General features: G+C 39.1%; 2 protein-coding genes across 7 annotated transcripts in view; one reads left to right on the top strand and one right to left on the bottom strand.

Annotated features, from left to right (window-relative positions):
* The window catches only part of Sh (Potassium voltage-gated channel protein Shaker), a 345,233-nt gene that overhangs the window by 106,434 nt on the left and 219,885 nt on the right, over positions 1-18,914 (bottom strand). For 2 of the 6 annotated variants that reach the window (XM_069508968.1, XM_069508969.1), the window contains exon 2: positions 15,537-16,020. The exons of the other annotated variants lie outside the window; for them this stretch is intronic. In XM_069508968.1, the coding sequence (XP_069365069.1) occupies positions 15,537-15,643 (107 nt within the window). In that variant the 5' untranslated portion in view covers positions 15,644-16,020. The remainder of the gene's footprint in view (positions 1-15,536; positions 16,021-18,914) is intronic. 6 annotated transcript variants of the gene reach the window in all.
* On the top strand, positions 3,560-10,639 carry LOC138404484 (uncharacterized). Its single transcript, XM_069508587.1, has 6 exons — positions 3,560-3,826; positions 4,971-5,182; positions 6,970-7,460; positions 8,042-8,228; positions 8,978-9,580; positions 10,375-10,639. The coding sequence occupies exons 1-6, from the start codon at positions 3,730-3,732 to the stop codon at positions 10,534-10,536; spliced, it is 1,752 nt and encodes a 583-aa protein (XP_069364688.1). The 5' UTR covers positions 3,560-3,729; the 3' UTR covers positions 10,537-10,639.

Raw genomic sequence — 18,914 nt, forward strand, 5'->3', positions numbered from 1 at the left:
ACTAACAGCCGCACTCAGAGTCGCTAATCGTTACTTAATTTGAGTTAAAACGAGACAGATTTTTGTGAGAGATATAGCTCTGTCTCGTTTTATCTAAACTTAAGTAACGTTAAGCGACTCTGAGTACGGCTGTTAGTATTGTATTGGATAGAACCAATCGTTGCTTTGCGGAAGTCGATCATAATGCAAGGAGCCAAAAGCTAAATTTGCTATAATCCTTTGAAATAGACAAATCTTTATGGTGCAACATGCAGCATGCGATATGCACCACCCGCCCTCCCACTGCTAAACATGCAGGAAAAGCCAGCCACCAAACGAGTACCTGCGACGCGCCACCGCCACGCAAAACCACACAAATCCCCAAAAACACACTCGACGCACGTGTTGGTGGTGCGTATTGATTGCTTGGTGACTGGCTTGTCTTGCATGTTTAGCAGTGGGAGGGTGGGTGGCGCGTATCGCATGCTGCACCATACAGATTTGTCTGTTTCAGCCGATTATAGTAAATTAGATCCCGCGACTTCGTCCGCGTGGATTTAGGTTTTTGAAATCCCGTGGGAACTGTTTAATTTTCCGGGAAAAAGTAGCCTATGTCCTTCACCGGTATGTAAGCTAACTCTTTACCTAATTTCATCAAAATCGGTTATACTGCTGGGCTGTGAAAAGCTAGCAGACTGACAAACAGACAGATAGACAGTCACTTTCGTAATTTATAATATTAGTATGCATAAGCTTTTGGTTCCTTGTAAATCACTAAAGAATAGTACGTAGGTAGGTACGCGACAGCTCGAAATGACAATCGGGGAGGTAACGCCCCGCACACCCACACATCCCCCGCATTAACCCGGTTCGGGCGAGCGTGGGTGACGTGCGGATTTCCGGGGCCTCCCCCCGCCTCATACCCCGATTGCAATCTCGACTAGCTGACCCGGCGAACTTCGTACCGCCTAACAGTCGATTCTTTTTCAGGATTTTAAAAAAAAAATCTCTCCGTAAGAACCATCCACGTACTTCAAGGAATATTATGAAAAAAGAATTAGCGAAATCGATTCAGCTGTTCTCGAGATTTGCGATCAGCAACAAATTCAGTGATTCATTTTTATAATATATAGAGGATAACTATGCGCTAGCACACTAGCGCCGTCTTGTAACCAGTTTCCATCCTGGTAAGCGAGCTAAAGCTCCCCGTTTCCAGTTCGCACCCTTTATTGACAACGAGTTCGACTACTCGCCGCTAGGTGGCGTAAAATGCAGGTAAAAAATTTATTTTGTTAGTAGGTAGGTACCTACCTAGTATTATGAACTTGAAACAGTAAAATATTGTTTTATTTTTATTTTATGTGTTAAAATTTAACTTAAAGATCAGCTGTTTTTACTTTTAATAAAGATTGCGAGCCGTTTGCTCGATATCGCAGGCGGGTCACCCGCCGCCCATGAACATTTGCAACACCAGGGGAACCGCCGATGCGTTGCCGGGCCTTTTAGGAATTTGTTATTTTAACTAAAGCCCCAAATAATTTTATAATTAACATAAATTATCGAAAATACTAATAATCATACTAATAAAAGAAAAATTAAGTTTAAGGTTTAAGTTTTCGTCTAAAATTAGTTAAAGTCTATCACTGATAAAATGTTTCCGGGAACTAACTTTTGTTGAACAAGTTTAAACTTTCGTGTGGGTAGTTAAATAATGAAAGCTTATAAAAGTCGGCTTTTTCAATGCTATAATTTTTTCTTTTTAGGGTTCCGTATCTACAGAGAAAAAAGAACCGTTATTCAATTCATTGTTTGTCTATCAAGACTCAAGACCCATCCAGGAAATACTGTATTTGCCTGCTTTACAGACTTGCGTTGCAAATAACTATTTGATAGTTATTTGTTACACAAGCCTGTAAACTTAAATTAATTTTGAGCCTCAATAGCTCAACGGGTAAAGGAATGGACTGAAAACCGAAAGGTCGACGGTTCAAAACCCGCCCGTTGCATTATTGTCGTACCTACTCCTAGCACAAGCTTGACAAAGGAACGTTTGCTTTCGCATTCACACTAAAAGAGAGCACAGATAAAGTTACTAATGTGATAAACAGAGACGCAGCTAACCTATTAATTACTGTCCCTTATCGTGTAACCGATTTTTTTCAAGGACTACAACTTAAGTTGCAAAGCAAACTTTGAGAATTCGTGGCGTCATTGTATTTCTCATTAGTTATTTAGGTACCTACTTGTTTTCACATAAAAAACGTTTAATACAAATATTGTTGATCGGTTAATACAAATATTGACTAGGTACTAAACAATGGTAATTGTCGTGTTATTCGTCGTTACGTCGTGCTATCGCTATCTCAGACGCGGTTACACAGTACTTTAGTCTAGCTTTTTTACTCAGTCTACGCGAGGATAAATCTTGGTTAAATCTCGATAAAATACACAGATAAACTCAAATACAGATTTTGAAGAAGTATTATTTTAATCTGTGGTTATAAAGCTGGGCACAAACACCCTGACACGAATCCAACATGAATCCAATCTCGTTCGCCGGAAGTCGAAGAGGATGCCTGCCTGGCAATAATTGCGGTTATTTTTTAACTGTATTATTCTTTACTAGCAGACCCGCCCAAGCTTCGCTAGGGTGGAATTTATAAAATTGTGGTGGGGGTTTAACTCCCAAAAATCCTGGAACACGTATTTTCTTCATTTGTGACCGACAACCCAAATACCAATTTTCATGCAAATAACTTGAAAAATGATGGACTTTCATACAAACTTTCATGCCCTATTTAACCCACTTAGGGATTGAATTTCGAAAAATCCTTTCTAGTGGATATCTACTCTTTACAAAGAACACACCCTCAAAATTTCACGTCTCTAGAACCAGCGATTTAGGCTGTGCGTTGATAAGTCAGTTAGTCAGTCAGGACTTTGAATTTTATATAATAATAATAATAATCATCTTTATTACATCCATTTTGTTAGTAATAAAATTAATTGCTAATGACTGTTAGGAAGTAGGCTGTTTCATGCGTACTTTTATTTATCTAGGAATCTACCACCCATGAGACACTGAGAGTGCATGTGCAAACCAACCCAGTGTCTCATAAATGGATTATCTAGTTTTTCAGATAAGGTTTTCAGAATACCGTTGGAACTACCTCGGATTCTGCTCATCACTGAAGCTGCTCTTTTTCTCATGATTGCATAAAAATCATCGGTATGAGCCTCCGCAAACATCAGCGATGCACTGCAGTATATATATTATATATTAACCAAAAACAATTGTAGTACTAATTCTTTGTACAATAAATAACAGTAAAACGCATCTTTTCTTTTTGCTCCGTACGCAAGCACTCGGGAACCCCTCGGGAACGACTGAGTTCAGAGAAAACCTGACGCATGAATCGGACATATTGTATGGTAACCGGACGATGAAAAAAACCTGACGTATGTCGCCGGCCTAACTCTTTGGTCACTCTACATTGTCTTCATAGAGTAAAGTAGTTTTAGTGGTTACATGGTCTGGGTCATTGGTAATAGGAAATCGGATTACTAGTCTGTGTAGGAAATGAACTGATTATCTGTACTGATTATCTTTGTTGCCGGTGGTTGTGATAATTTGCCGTTTGAATTTTCTGCAGTGTCTAAAATTAATTTTACTTATAGTACACGTTGATATAATATATTATAATAAAGACAAATATTACAAATTATTATTATTATTATTATTACATTAAAATGCAGTCCATAGTGGCTCGATTGCGCGGTTTCCTAAACTGGTTGGTATTTGAAGACGACACCAAGACGACACCGTACAATGCTTCAGACGAACCCGGTAAGGATTTGACATCTCTTTTTTACAACATTGAACATTATTTCCCAGTTATTTCGGCTAAATCGCAAAGATTTGCTACTAAACGGCTTGTCACTCCTACCTGAAATAGGAAGTAATATGTAGGAAAGGAAGGCAATTCATGTTTCTGATCACACTTTCCTTATGTACCTTCCTTACCCTCAATATTTAATAATTATTTTGCAATTGAAGTTTGAGGGTGTCGACGTGTCGAGTGCAACAATGGCACCAAAAACTTGGCCTTGCTTGCTTTATTAGCTCTCGCTGTTGGCTCTATTTAAATTAAAATAAAATAAAATCCTTCAAGTGCGAGTCAAAATCGCTCACGAAGGGTTCCGTTCCTTACCACCGTACAAAGATATAACATTAATTTTTTTTTTATTTTCACGGGGCCCTTTTGATATTTTTATTATTTGTTGTTATAGCGGCAATAGAAATAAATACACATTCTGTGAAAATTTCAACACTCTGCCTATTACACTGTCAGACAGACGGACGGACAGCGGAGGCTTAGTAACAGGGTTCCATTGGCATCCTTCGGGTATGGAACCCTAAAAATCATTTCTTTAATTTTCCAACCCCTACTTCCCGCTTTCACCGCGAAATAAAATAAGTTACAATTGTAGGCGCGCGCTGACTGAACCAATCAGGCGACTTAATCCTATTCCTTCCTAATTCCTATATACTACCCAATTCAATTCAATTCCCAATTATTGGCTTTTAGGTGTGCCAGCTGGGCACAGAGTGTTTCGCCAGTGTCACGTTTATGGAGAAGGCACGAAGGAGATCCTATATACTACCATTTGGCTGATAGAGGGGGGACGACGACACTTGACTCTAATAAAAATTAGCACTTTAAAACATCATATTTTACAAATGGATCTAGAAATCGAAAAATGATGTTCCCACACCCACAGTATTTTTAAAAGACCTATTCAACGATACCCCACACTATGGGGTAGACAGGAAAAATAAAATCATCCCCACTTTACATGTAGGGGAGTTACCCTAAAAAAATATTTATCATAATTTTATTTCACCACTTTGTCGACATGATTAATATTTATACCCAACTATAAGGGTTCCTTGTTTACTACAGAACCCTAAAAAGCTAAAATTATTTCAGAAACGTCGGATGACAAAGACAGGCTTGCCAAAAATGTAAGATACATACAGAATCAAGTTGAAGCAGGCCATCCGAGCACATCCGTACCTCATGAAAAATCGATCAGAAACAATAGAGTGCAGACAGGCCCTATCAAGCTAATGGGTAGTTTTAACGAAAGGAACACACCGTCATGGGGGCCTCCTGCTGAGTATACAGATGATGAGGAGGAGGTATGTAATCTATAAAAGGAAAAGGTGACTGACTGACTGATCTATCAATGCACAGCTCAAACTACTGGACGGAAATTTGGCATGCAGATAGCTATTATGACGTAGGCATCCGCTAAGAAAGGATTTTTGAAAATTCAATCCCTAAGGGGGTGAAACAGGGGTTTGAAATTTGTGTAGTTCACGCGGACGAAGTCGCGAGCATAAGCTAGTTAGTTAAATATAAACATCCATCCAACACAAATCTGTTCATAGTCAGATGATTGATCATTATGGACGAGTTCCCTGGTGCAGTGGTAAGTGTCTTATAACCGGGAGCACCCGGGTTTGATTCCTGGCAGAGGTAATTTGGGAATTTATAATTTTTATTTTATTATCAATGGTTAACAAATAAACTATTAATAAACTTAAATCTAAAAAAAACAACATTAAATTAAAACTAAAATAAATAAAATTAAATCTAAAACCTCATCGAGACCACCGCAGCGAGGCATTGTACACAAGATGCTGGCAGCATTACCCCTTTGGATGGCCAAACTAATTCTTTGACCAAGGTAGCTGCCAGCTCTCCGGTCCCCGGTTGACTCCGGTTGATAACTCTTTTCGCAATTTCTTCTAAAAGAGCTCGAGCCCCCGGGCCCCACGGCCCCAAGGTCTATAATTTTTAAATTATAAATTAAAAAAAAAAAAAATTAAAAATTTATCAAAATTAAATTCCCAAATTGTTTCTGGTATGTGCACACACTGCACTTTTGCATGCCTCAGTATAAAAGGTATTTGGCTGTACCTCAACAATATGGGTAAGAACCTCATAATAAATACCTTTAGAAGTAGCCCTAATGTGACTTTTACTGTTAGAGCGAGATAGCTAAATGCATTTAAGCTTTTATTAGAACGTGACAAAATGATTGTTGTTGTCCTTATCACCACGGCCACTTTTTTTTTGTTTGTCAAAATGTAAATTGTACGTGAGACTGACAAACAACGCGAAGTGAGGTTATTTTGACTCAAGTATTTTAAAAAAATATTTTTTTTTGTTTTTGAAGTTATTATGCAATGGTGGGTTGCCTCTGCTTGAGCGAGAGGGACTGAGGGGGCCACGCTAGTTGCATATCTGTATATATCTGTGGTAAGAACCATCTGTAAACCCAAATAGACAATAAATAAAATTAGATTTGAATTCATTTTGGCTGATTTTTTTTGCTACAGCAAGAGATGGAAATAAAAAAATGTCTATTTGTTATTTTATTTATTAAATGTAGACTCAGCTTTTTGCTATAGTGCCTATATCACTTATGCTTTTAGTTCTTTATGTGATTGTCTTATCTATTATTGACCAACTATGGCAAAGCCAAATGGAAGGGTTATGATTATAAGTGTCTATGTTTGTATTTACACTTTACATCTCAAATCAAGAAAGACTAAGATGCGTCAGTGGACAATTTCTTAGTATATAAGATAATTTATAAGTTTAGGTTAAAATAAAATAACTTATTAGTCATACATTAGGCTAGATCGTAATATAATTGAGTAGCTAATTGGCACTCAACAATAAGGAAAAAAAAATCTGTTTCGCCATAGCACCTGAACTATGTTCCAACAGAGCCAATGTTATGGTGTATGATGAATCAACGCTGCTATTGGTCCGTCAATCATTTAACCTCACATGCGTCCCTATCCTTACTGAATAAATAAAATCATTGCATTTTTGTTTCTCAATCTAGAGGTGACTAATTAAAGGTGACCGCACATGTCAAGACAAACCACTACACCTTTGTTTCTACTTTCAGGTTATATTAGTTGTAAACTCAGTTGAAAAAGGTATAATTGCGGAAAAGTTCAATGAAGTGTCCGAACAGTATGATCCGATCAAAACTGAAACATGTACTTCATCTGTTAAAATAGAAAATATTAACTCTTTGAAAGATTCCTTCAGAGATATAGCGTTGACGTCAAAAGACTGGATTTCCAAGCTAGATTCTAAGTACAAAACCAAGAATATAGATACTCAAAACAAAATAATATCTGCAAGAAGAGAGGCTGATATAATATCCAAAGTAAATTATGAACATAAGTTAGAGCATTTAGAGGATGAGTTTAAAAATTTGCTTGGTCTACCATTGAGTCAAATAGAGGAGCCAGTAGGTCAGTCAGTACTGTCAGTAGACTCAGTAGAGTTACCTAGTTTAACTCATGAACAAGAAGCAATCATAGAGAAAGCATTTGGACCGGGCCCGGGCGGTCAACTACTAGTAGAGAAATTTAATTTAAGGATACACAGGTATGTATACTTTTTTCTATGATGATCAACCCATCGCCGGGGCACTGCAGAGCACGGGTCTCCTCTCAGAGTGAGAAGGGTTTGGCCATAGTCTACCACGCTGGCCGTGCGGATTGGTAGACTTCACACACCTTTGAGAACATTATGGAGTACTCTCAGGCATGCTGGTTTCCTCACAATGTTTTCCTTAACCTTTACACCAAGTGATATTCAATTGCTTAAAAACACATCTTATAAGTCTGAAAAGTTTGAGGTTCGTGCCAACCCCGACCTTCCGAATAGGAGGCGTACGTCTTAACCACTAGGCTATCACCACATAAATCCATACTAATATTATAAATGCGAAAGTGTGTCTGTCTGTCCGTCTGTCTGTCTGTCTGTCTGCTAGCCTTTCACGGCCCATCCGTTCAACCGATTTTAACGAAATTTGGTACAGCGATAGCTTGCATCCCAGGGAAGGACATAGGTTACTTTTTATCCCGGAAAATCAAAGAGTTCCCACGTGATTTTTAAAAAACCTATTTCCACGCGGACAAAGTCGCGGGAATCAGCTAGTAACTAATATTTGTGCTAATTTCCAGGCGCGACGTCCAAACCCTGGCAGGACAAAACTGGGTCAACGATGAAGTGATTAACTTCTACATGAACCTGCTGATGCTGCGGAGTGACGAGCGCAAGCACTTGCCGCGGGTCTACGCTACCAACACATTCTTCTACCCCAAGCTCATGCAGAGCGGCCACGCTGGCCTCAAAAGGTGGACCAAGAAGGTTAGTCCACTTTCATATTATGATCTCCAAACCTTAGCAGGCCGAACTACAAGTCAAACTCACCTTACATTTTTAGGGTTCCGTAGCCGAATGGCAAAAAACGGAACCCTTATGTCTGTCCGTCCGTATATCACAGCCACTTTTTTCCGAAACTATAAGAGCTATACTGTTGAAACCTGGTAAGTAGATGTATTCTGTGAACCGCATTAAGATTTTTCACAAGAATAGAAAAAAACAATAAATTTTGAGGTTCCCCATCATTTTCCCCATGGGGTTCATCAAACCCATGCGTGTGGGGTATCTATGGAAAGGTCTTCAAAAATGATATTGAGGTTTCCAATATTTTTTTTCCTAAACTGAATAGTTTGCGCGAGAGACACTTCCAAAGTGGTAAATTGTGTGTGGCGAACATCCTCATACTTCAAGGAATATTATAAAAAAAGAGTTAGCGAAATTGGTTCAGCTGTTCTCGAGATTTGTGCTTAGCAACATATTCAGACAGACATTATAGACCTTTTGGTAGAGTATAAAAAGAGTCACGTTACGAGCAAGTGTATTAAAATAACTATTGGCTGTGCCTATTCGAATTTGACTAGGTTTCATTACCGCACTTGTGTGGTAATTGTAAATGGCCAATTATGCGGTACTTTACTTATGATAAAAAACTATAATTTCCAACTTTACGCACTTATTATCGCATCTGTGTGGTAAAAGTTAGCTTTTTTCATTGCGTATTCTATTTTTTCCAGGTGGACATATTCGCGCACGACCTCATGATAGTTCCAGTTCACCTAGGCGTGCACTGGTGCCTAAGCCTCATCAAATTCCGCGAGAAGAAGATCCACTACCTCGACAGCATGGGCGGCCAAAACCAAGCCTGCCTCGACGCGCTGCTCAAGTACCTGCGCGACGAACACATGGACAAGAAGGGGCAGCCCTTCGACGACAACGGGTGGCGCACAGAGACTCTCAAGGTTTGTGTTTTGCTATATGGTGACGTTTGCCTCACCAAATTCCGCGAGAAGAAGATCCACTACCTCGACAGCATGGGCGGCCAAAACCAAGCCTGCCTCGACGCGCTGCTCAAGTACCTGCGCGACGAACACATGGACAAGAAGGGGCAGCCCTTCGACGACAACGGGTGGCGCACAGAGACTCTCAAGGTTTGTGTTTTGCTATATGGTGACGTTTGCCTCACCAAATTCCGCGAGAAGAAGATCCACTACCTCGACAGCATGGGCGGCCAAAACCAAGCCTGCCTCGACGCGCTGCTCAAGTACCTGCGCGACGAACACATGGACAAGAAGGGGCAGCCCTTCGACGACAACGGGTGGCGCACAGAGACTCTCAAGGTTTGTGTTTTGCTATATGGTGACGTTTGCCTCACCAAATTCCGCGAGAAGAAGATCCACTACCTCGACAGCATGGGCGGCCAAAACCAAGCCTGCCTCGACGCGCTGCTCAAGTACCTGCGCGACGAACACATGGACAAGAAGGGGCAGCCCTTCGACGACAACGGGTGGCGCACAGAGACTCTCGAGGTTTGTGTTTTGCTATATGGTGACGTTTGCTTCATCAAATTCCGCGAGAAGATCCAATACCTCGACAGCATGGGCGGCCAAAACCAAGCCTGCCTCACACCTACCTACATTATCGTAAAGATGCATTGTAAAACCTATGTGCAATCACCAATCTTTCACCGTTTCTTGTATTTCTCGGATAAATCTGTTGCTTTTGTAAATAGATCATCATGTTGTTTGACAAATATACAGATTTCATAGATATACATACATGGAAGTGGGAGAAAGCGTAGTTTTTAAATAGTGGTTGACAGGAATCTAAGTATTTAAAACAATTAAATATCTGCATGCCTTGTCGAGCAATGTCTTTATTGAAAACCATGTGTACGTGGCGAAAATTCAATTTTCAAAAATAAATAAATCATAAAATTGAATTCTCGCCGCTATTGTCAAAATTTGCTACGGTATTTGATTTAAAAACTATAACGTCCAACTTTACGCAGTTGTAACATAAATTACTATTACCGCACATGTGTGTAAAAGTCGCCATTACAGTTTTGATATCAGTGAAATAAAAAGTCACTTTACGAGCAAATGTATTGAAAAATGTTTTTATATTATCACAGGATATCCCGCTGCAGTCGACCAATAGCGACTGCGGCGTATTCCTCTGCGTGCTCGCGGAGTTCAGCGCTCGCAACGCGCCCTACATCTTCACCCAGGCGCACATGCCTTACCTGAGGCGCAAGGCCGCGCTGGAGATCCTACAGGCGAGGCTGCTGATCTGAACACCACTTGCCGGCGAGTGCACCCTCCACCACCCTTCTCTGTGATAAAAACCCTATAAGCTAACTTAACGCCATGAAATATTAATATATGTTTGCTTACTTATTTTGTTTTATTTTTATTTATTAGACACACAAACCAGATTATGACAATAATAACTAACTTAGTAATACATGACATGAATTATAAAACTAGTCGCTGGGCAAAAAAGTGTGTACAGAAGCAGTTATCTATCTATATATATAAAATTCAAAGTCCTGACTGACTGACTGACTTATATTATATCAACGCACAGTAATAGTGTTATAATATGGGTCACATTTATAAAGCGCTCATCATCTCTCTATCTCATCACCGAGCACGAATTTTATATGCGACTAGATGATGCCCGCGACTTCGTCCGCGTGGATTTAGGTTTTCAAAAATCCCGTGGGAACTCTTTGATTTCCCGGGATAAAAAGTAGCCTATGTCCTTCCCCGGGATGCAAGCCACAACTGTTCTGTTGGTCTGTACCAAATTTTATCAAAATCGGTTGAACAGATGGGCCGTGAAAGGCTAGCAGACAACATGTCTATGGTAAAATGTGATTGGCTTTGTAAGAAAAAAAAATCGATCTCATCTCCACCGATTTACAGGCGTTTAAAACAATAAATAAATCTAGTACGCGACAGGTTAAGATGGCAATCGGAGGAGAGGGAAGGCCTCGCACACCCGCACAACCCTCGCGCTAACTCGGTGCGGGTGACATGCGAGTGCTTGGTTGCATTGATTTAACACCCTATTTTTTTAAATTCAGATACATGTTAAGCCCTTGACTGCAATCTCACCTGGTGGTAAGTGACGACTGACGATGCTGTCTAAGATGAAAGCGGGATAACCTGGAAGGGGTATGGCAGTTTTTAATAAACCCATGCCCTTTGGTTTCTACACGGCGTCGTATCGACATCGTACTTTGTAAATGACAGGCGTTTGACACATTTTAATATATTTAAAACTTCTTTAAATAAATAGACCGTCCGCTGCGCCAGATTCGTCTTTCCACGCACATGCAAACTGTGGAACCAACTCCCATCGGCGGTGTTCCCACTAGATTACAACATGGGGTTATTCAAGGTGCGGACCAACAAATTCCTAAAAGGCCGGCAACGCATCGGCGGTTCCTCTGGTGCTGCAAATGTTCATGGGCGGCGGTAATCACTTAACATCAGGTTACCCGCCTGCTCGTTTGCTCGCTATGTCTACGAGCGCGTCGTCGCGGATCATACTCTAGCTAATCTCCTTAGCAGAAATTGTAAACAGCTAACTGTTTAAGCCTCTTTGCGTGATCGTTTTTAATTTCGGAGAACATCCTAATAGATCGATTTATTGATTTAACACCCTACTTTGTGATTCGAGCTCTCAATCCATACTTCCATACTTTGCAAAGCATCAATATCCATATCCATACTAATATTATAAATGCGAAAGTGTCTGTCTGTCTGCCTGCTAGCTTTAACGGCCCATCCGTTCAACCGATTTTGACGAAATTTGGTACAGCGACAGCTTGCATCCCGGGTAAGGACATAGGGTACTTTTTATCCGGGAATATCAAAGAGTTCCCATGGGATTTTCAAAAAACTAAATCCACGCGGACGAAGTCGCGGGTATCATCTAGTAAAGAATAACTTTCTATTTGCAGTCGAAGATCCGTCATGCTATTTAAAGTGTTGGAGTAAAAGCGATTTAGCTATCAATCAACTTCAGTAGTTTTCTTAGGAAACTTGTACAAGAAAAATCTCATTATGAATTAATCTACTATCCGTTTCAACTGTGAAGACCTTTTGGATTCGCGTAATATTATTGAAATGTAATATTTATATCTAAACTAGCTAATGCTCGCGACTTCGTTCGCGTGGACTATACAATTTTCAAAGCCCTGGGGGTGAAATAGGGCTTTGAAATTTGTATTAATTCTTTTATTGAAATTTTGTCAATAAAAGACGAGCTCAAACGGCTTTGTCCTTTTCAGTCGGTCTGACCACTTTAAACTCGTCTCAATTTATATTAGCTTATGCTCGCGACTCCGTCCGCGTGGACTACACAAATTTCAAACCCCTATTTCACCCCCTTAAGGATTGAATTTTCAAAATTCCTTTCTCAGCGGATACCTACGTCATAATAGCTATCTGCATGTCAAATTTCAGCCCGATCCGTCCAGTAGTTTAAGCTGTGCGTTGATAGATCAGTCAGTCAGTTAGTCAGTCACCTTTTCCTTTTATATATTTAGATAGCTGATGCCCGCGACTTGGTCCGCGTGGATTTAGGTTTTTAAAAATCCCGTGGGAACTCTTTGATTTTCCGTGATAAAAAGTAGCCTATGTCACTCTCCAGGTCTTTATCTGTACCCATGCAAAAAATCACGTCAATCCGTTGCACCGTTGCGACGCGATTGAAGGACAAACCAACAAACAAACAAACCAACAAACAAACACACTTTCGCATTTATAATAAGGGTACTGAGTACTGATAATAAGTATGGATTGTAATGCCTATTATTATTCGTACATAAAGCATTTATTTGCATTCAAACATTGGTATAATGGTATCTATAATGCACACTGAATGGGAGTTAACTGGTGGACTAATGGGAGGTTAACTGCAGGTTGTGAATGGAAACAATACTTGACCGGCTATTAATTTATTAACTGTTCTGCTGCTCAATCTGGCAATTAGAGCTTACGGGATGGCCTACTGTTATTGCGACAATACTGGATAATAGATAAAGCGAATTGCTCAGTGATCAGTTTGCATTGCATCATCATCATGATCATCTCTCTACGAAGTAGAGGGCATCGTCTAGTATTTTAAAGGTCAATAACATCCTCTCAGGGCTATAATAAAAGGTGTAGGTAGGTATACACCTCTGCCCAATTCAACATCTCTGCCCTAGATTTTTGTACAACCCGCTATTTACTAAATAACGTGGAGCAATTCTGAATGAGTCCAGTTAATTGACCTGCCTATTAAATTTAATTTAATATGCCTGAATTAAATGCTGGAAAGCTTCTGGCGAGTTTTCATTGATTGAAGGAGATGCCCGAGCCGCAAGTCCTTACTTATTTTCTGACCGCGATTTTGTGCGGAGAATTTAACAAATTTACTAGGATTTTAGGTTTTTAACAATCCCGTGAGAACTCTTGAATGCTGATAGTCTAGTGGTTAAGACAGCACAGCGGCCTTCTATTCGAGAGGTTGAGGTTTAACTTTTCGGAGTTACTTGCTTTTTCATAATTAGTTATCTTAATATATAAAATTAAAAAAAAAAAAACTGACTTCGATACACAAACACTAAAAATTGAAAAATAATTTAATTTATTACCGAATATATTATGTATACAAGAGTCAATATAGTTCCATAATAATATTTTTTGGTGCCGGCGCCGAATTGAGAACCTCCTCCTTTTTTGAAGTCGGTTAAAAAAAGGAAAAGGTGACTGACTGACTGACTGATTGACTGACTGACTGACTGATCTATCAACGCACAGCTCAAACTACTGGACGTATTGGGCTGAAATTTGGCATGCTATTATGACGTAGGCATCCGCTAAGAAAGGATTTTTGAAAATTAAACCACTAGGGGGGTGAAACAGGGGTTTGAAATTTGAGCAGTCCACGCGGACGAAGTCGCGAGCATAAGCTAGTTAATAATAAAACTGATCTAGCCATAGTATCTGGGTCAAGAGACAATTACAGTGTTCCATCTGAAGGGACATAATTATGACTTCTAATGAATACGATCTATTCTGAGCTCCGCGATCAGATATTTTATTCAAGCTTCAATTCTTTTATTCACTTTCAAAGGATATTAAACCAGACTTCTTAAGACTCCGCTGCTGGACTATCTGCAAATACAGTTTTTTTAAATATAAAAATATAGAGATTTCCCGCGTTCAAACTATTTTTATATCTATACCTGCCTATACCTGTAATGTAACATAAGCTCGTACAATAAACTCTTAATTTAAAGTGAAATAAAGCAATAAATAATTAATATTGGGGCCGATTCTCTAGTACACAATCTCTAAACTAAACTAAATTAACAGGTCTAAATCTAGTGCTTTCCTTTTCCGAAAGCAACATTATGAAAGGGATAGCAATAGATTTAGACGTGATATTTTAGTTTAGTTTAGAGATTGTGTACAAAGGAATTAGCCACAATGTTTGGTACCACTATTGCCTTTTAACCTGTTAGGTACGTTTTCTGCTATCTGTATCGAAGCTAAAAATATAATTTTCCTCTTGTATGGTTAACCAGAATTTAATATAAGTAAATTGAATGCTTACTCCCACTTTTAACATGATGCGAATTTACTCAGGAACATCGCCCAGGGAATGAAATTCAATACAGATAAAAATTGCAATCCGAAGTCATTAAGTTAACCCTGAAAAATTTGCTGAATATTAAAATGAATATTTCCGTGAGATCACCTACTTATCTAATATATCACCGGGTCACAGCTGAAAATCAGCGTCTTAAAATTGAAATCTGGATACGAAGTTCTCTAGATTTGGATTTTCTTGGATTCGTATCGCATGTACTGCGATTTACGGCGATTACGCACTCATCCGGTCCGAGTCCGTGAAAATACGTTCCTATTTGTTTTGTATGGAAGCTTATGATATATTATGTCGTAGATATTTATATATCCGTACTAGCTGATGCCCGCGACTTCGTCCGCGTGGAATTAGGTTTTTTAAAAATCCCGTGGGAACTCTTTGATTTTCCGGGATAAAGAGTAGCCTATGTCACTCTCCAGGTCTGTATCTATACCCATGCAAAAAATCACATGAATTCGTTGCACCATTGCGACGTGATTGAAGGAAAAACCAACAAACCAACAAACACACTTTCGCATTTATAATAAGGGTACTGATCGGACGAGTGTGTGATCGCTGTTAGGCTGCTAGTAAGATAGCAAACTTGTTCCTACTCATCGAATAAAATAAAAAGTAAACACTCACGCCTCAGTGTTGTCATCTCTGGACTCGGAGCGCTCGGCGTTGGCCTGACGCCGGTGCCTGCCCCGCTGCTCGTCGCCCAGTCCGTAGAGGCCGGCGACCGCCGCCATCGTGCCACGTCTTCAAGCCAGCCGCATGCCAGCCCCGATCAAAGTCTCATAGTCAACTCCCCACCGCGCTGTTCATTCGCGGCGACCACCATTGTCTTAACACTAACTTGATATATCACCCACGTTACGTATATATACAACGATATTTAATATATAACTACTATGTTAAATCTTTATCTAATTCGAAAAATTTGGACGCCTTCATTGGTACAGTACGTTCTAATCATCACAATTGAATTATTGTATCTCGTCATAAGTTTTATTTTGTATTTTATCTTCTACATTGCTTATTTATTGTTAAGGTTTCGTTGGCCACGTTTGATATTTCATATCGCTCGAGTGCTTTAGCTCGTTACTTGTATTTTGAAACTGCATTTCTGTTCATGAAAAAGAAATGTTACTATGTTATGGTATTATGATTGTTGATGAGTTCTTGTGTTTCGTACATTTTGAAGTTTCACGTATAGAACCGAAGCTGAAATGATCAAATGACGACAATTTTTATGCGACTACCCAAAAAAAGAGCGTAGTGTTTTGAGGGATCATGTATGTATGTATGTGAGTTTCTTTATTCCACCATAACTTTTGAATGCCTGAATTTAGATGAGTAGGGTATCGTACATTATTCCAAGTGACATTGACTATACATTCTTTGAAAAAATCCATATGGTGACTGTATGACACCATTTTCAAATTTTTTTACTGTTTAGTTCGGTTTTTTAATTACGACTTGTCAAGGTTCCGTACCTGTAAAGGTAAAAGGGATCTTTACAGGATCACTTCATTGTTTGTCTGTCTGCCTGTCAACACTCTTTTTCTCAGGAACGCGTGGTTGGCGATGGCGTGGTCACGATTTTTTATCTGCTGAAGTTTGATTTTTTTGTTATTAATTTGTTCGAGTTTCGAATTTTTAAGCTACTATGATCGTCTGGCATACAATCAGTACCCTTATCAGTACCCTTATTATAAAAGCGAAAGTGTGTTTGTTTGTTGGTTTGTTGGTTTGTCCTTCAATCACGTCGCAACGGTGCAACGGATTGACGTGATTTTTTGCATGGGTATAGATAAAGACCTGGAGAGTGACAAAAACTTTTTGTCCCGGAAAATCAAAGAGTTCCCACGGGATTTTTAAATAACGTAATTCCACACGAACGAAGTGGCGGACGGCAGCTAGTATATTAAGAACCGTAAGAAAATTAATTAATGCTCGCAGCTCGAAGCAACGCTGCTTGAAGTCGGTTGCGGGAGAGTTAAATATTTGATTTGTGAAAATGCAAATCAAGTAGGAAATTAAGATTGTTTTGCCTGCAGCCTGTGGCATTCTTGTTTCAGTCATTAAAAGACGAGCTCAAACAGCTTTGTCCTTTTCAGTCGGTCTGCGCTGACCACTTTAAACTCCTCTTAATTTATATTAGCTTATGCTCGCGACTCCGTCCGCGTGGACTACACAAATTTCAAACCCCTATTTCACCCCCTTAAGGATTGAATTTTCAAAAATCCTTTCTTAGCGGATGCCTACGACATAATAGCTATCTGCATGCCAAATTTCAGCTCGATCCGTCCAATAGTTTGAGCTGTGCGTTGATAAATCAGTCAGTCAGTCAGCCACCTTTTCCTTTTATATATTTAGATTTATCGCAATACGCAGTCCGCATTTCCGCATTTGTTGCATAAATTCATCTGCCAATGAGAAATGGAAGTGTTTATTGTATTTTCAACGTATAATAAAGTCTAATTAACTAAGAATCTTGGCAAGTGAGCTATTTCAAAGAAAATTTAATATTAACTCGAAGTCGAGAGCGGTGTACCGAGGAGCGTTAATAACTTGACCAATGAAGTAATTTATTTTGTATTTTCTTTATGAAAAAGGAAAAATCTCTCCAAACTATCCAGAAACAAGCACAAATATGTAAACATTATTCTAAGAGCTAGCGCCCACCACAGTGCGGTGAGTTGCGCTGCGTTTTAATTTTCGTAAGGTTTATCGAACCGTTATATAAATCTATGTATTATATATAGAAGTAAAGGCTTAGGTACTGACTGACTGATTGACTGATCTATTAACGCACAACTCAAACTACTGGATGAATCTGGTTGGAATTTAGCATGCAGATAGCTATTGTATCGTAGACTTCCGTTAAGAAATGAATTATGAAAATATCCCTAAAGGGGTAAAACAGGGATTTGAAATTTGTGCAGTCCACGCGGATAAAGTCGCGGGCATAAACTAGTGTATACGTATATAAAATCAAAAGCTGACTGACTGACTGAGTGATTTAACAACGCACATCTCAAACTACTGGTCGGATTGAGCTGAAGCTAGATATTATGATGTAGACATCCACTAAGAAACGATTTTTGTTAACTTAATCCCTAAAGGGCTAAAACAGGGGTTTGAAATTTGTACCTATAATCCACGCAGACAAAGTCGCGGGCATAATGTAAATATAATAATAATACTGAAATAGTCACTCTGTTAAAAGGAAGGAGGAGGAATTTAATAGGCCGTTTGATAAGATAACATAAACATATAAACGATGCTTCTGATTCTAGAGGGTAGAATGACTGTGAAATATTTATGGTGACAGCAGGCTCTATCTTGGTAGCTCCTAACAAAGTGGGAAAATTAATAATAGCCCCTGATGCAAGTATGCGAGGTGAATAGTGAAATAGTTCAAAGGACAAAATGTAGGTAATTATTTTAAACTAGCAAAATGACTTATGAAGGAAATGTGGTTAAAGAATTTTATTCTCAAAAGAAATCAGATATACAAATTTCACTTAATGAGAAATTATAGTAACAAAACTTAAACTAATTTTATCTTTCGGCACATTATCAGGAAATTATCAGGTAATTCTATTTATTACTTCAATGGGTAGGTATATTTTAATAGAAACTAGCTGATGCTCGCGACTAGGTCCGCGTGGACTACACAAATATCAAACCCCTATTTCACCCCCTTAGTGGTTGAATTTTCAAAAAATCCTTCCTTATCGGATGCTTACGTCATAATAGCTATCTGCATACCAAATTTCAGCCCGATCCATCCAGTAGTTTGAGCTGTGCGTTGATAGATCAGTCTCAGTCAGGCAGTCATTACTACACATTTTTACAAAAATCTAACAAACCATACACCGACAAAGCTGATAGTAAAATGTGTCTACGAAATTGCATTTAGTTGGGTTAAGAGGGGTTTATTCGTAGTGAGCTCCACACAAATGTAATTAGGCTCTCATTCAATTCAATTCAAATATTTTATTCAAAGTAAGT

This window comes from Maniola hyperantus, chromosome Z, assembly GCF_902806685.2.
Source record: "Maniola hyperantus chromosome Z, iAphHyp1.2, whole genome shotgun sequence".
Taxonomy (NCBI): Eukaryota; Metazoa; Arthropoda; class Insecta; order Lepidoptera; family Nymphalidae; genus Maniola; species Maniola hyperantus.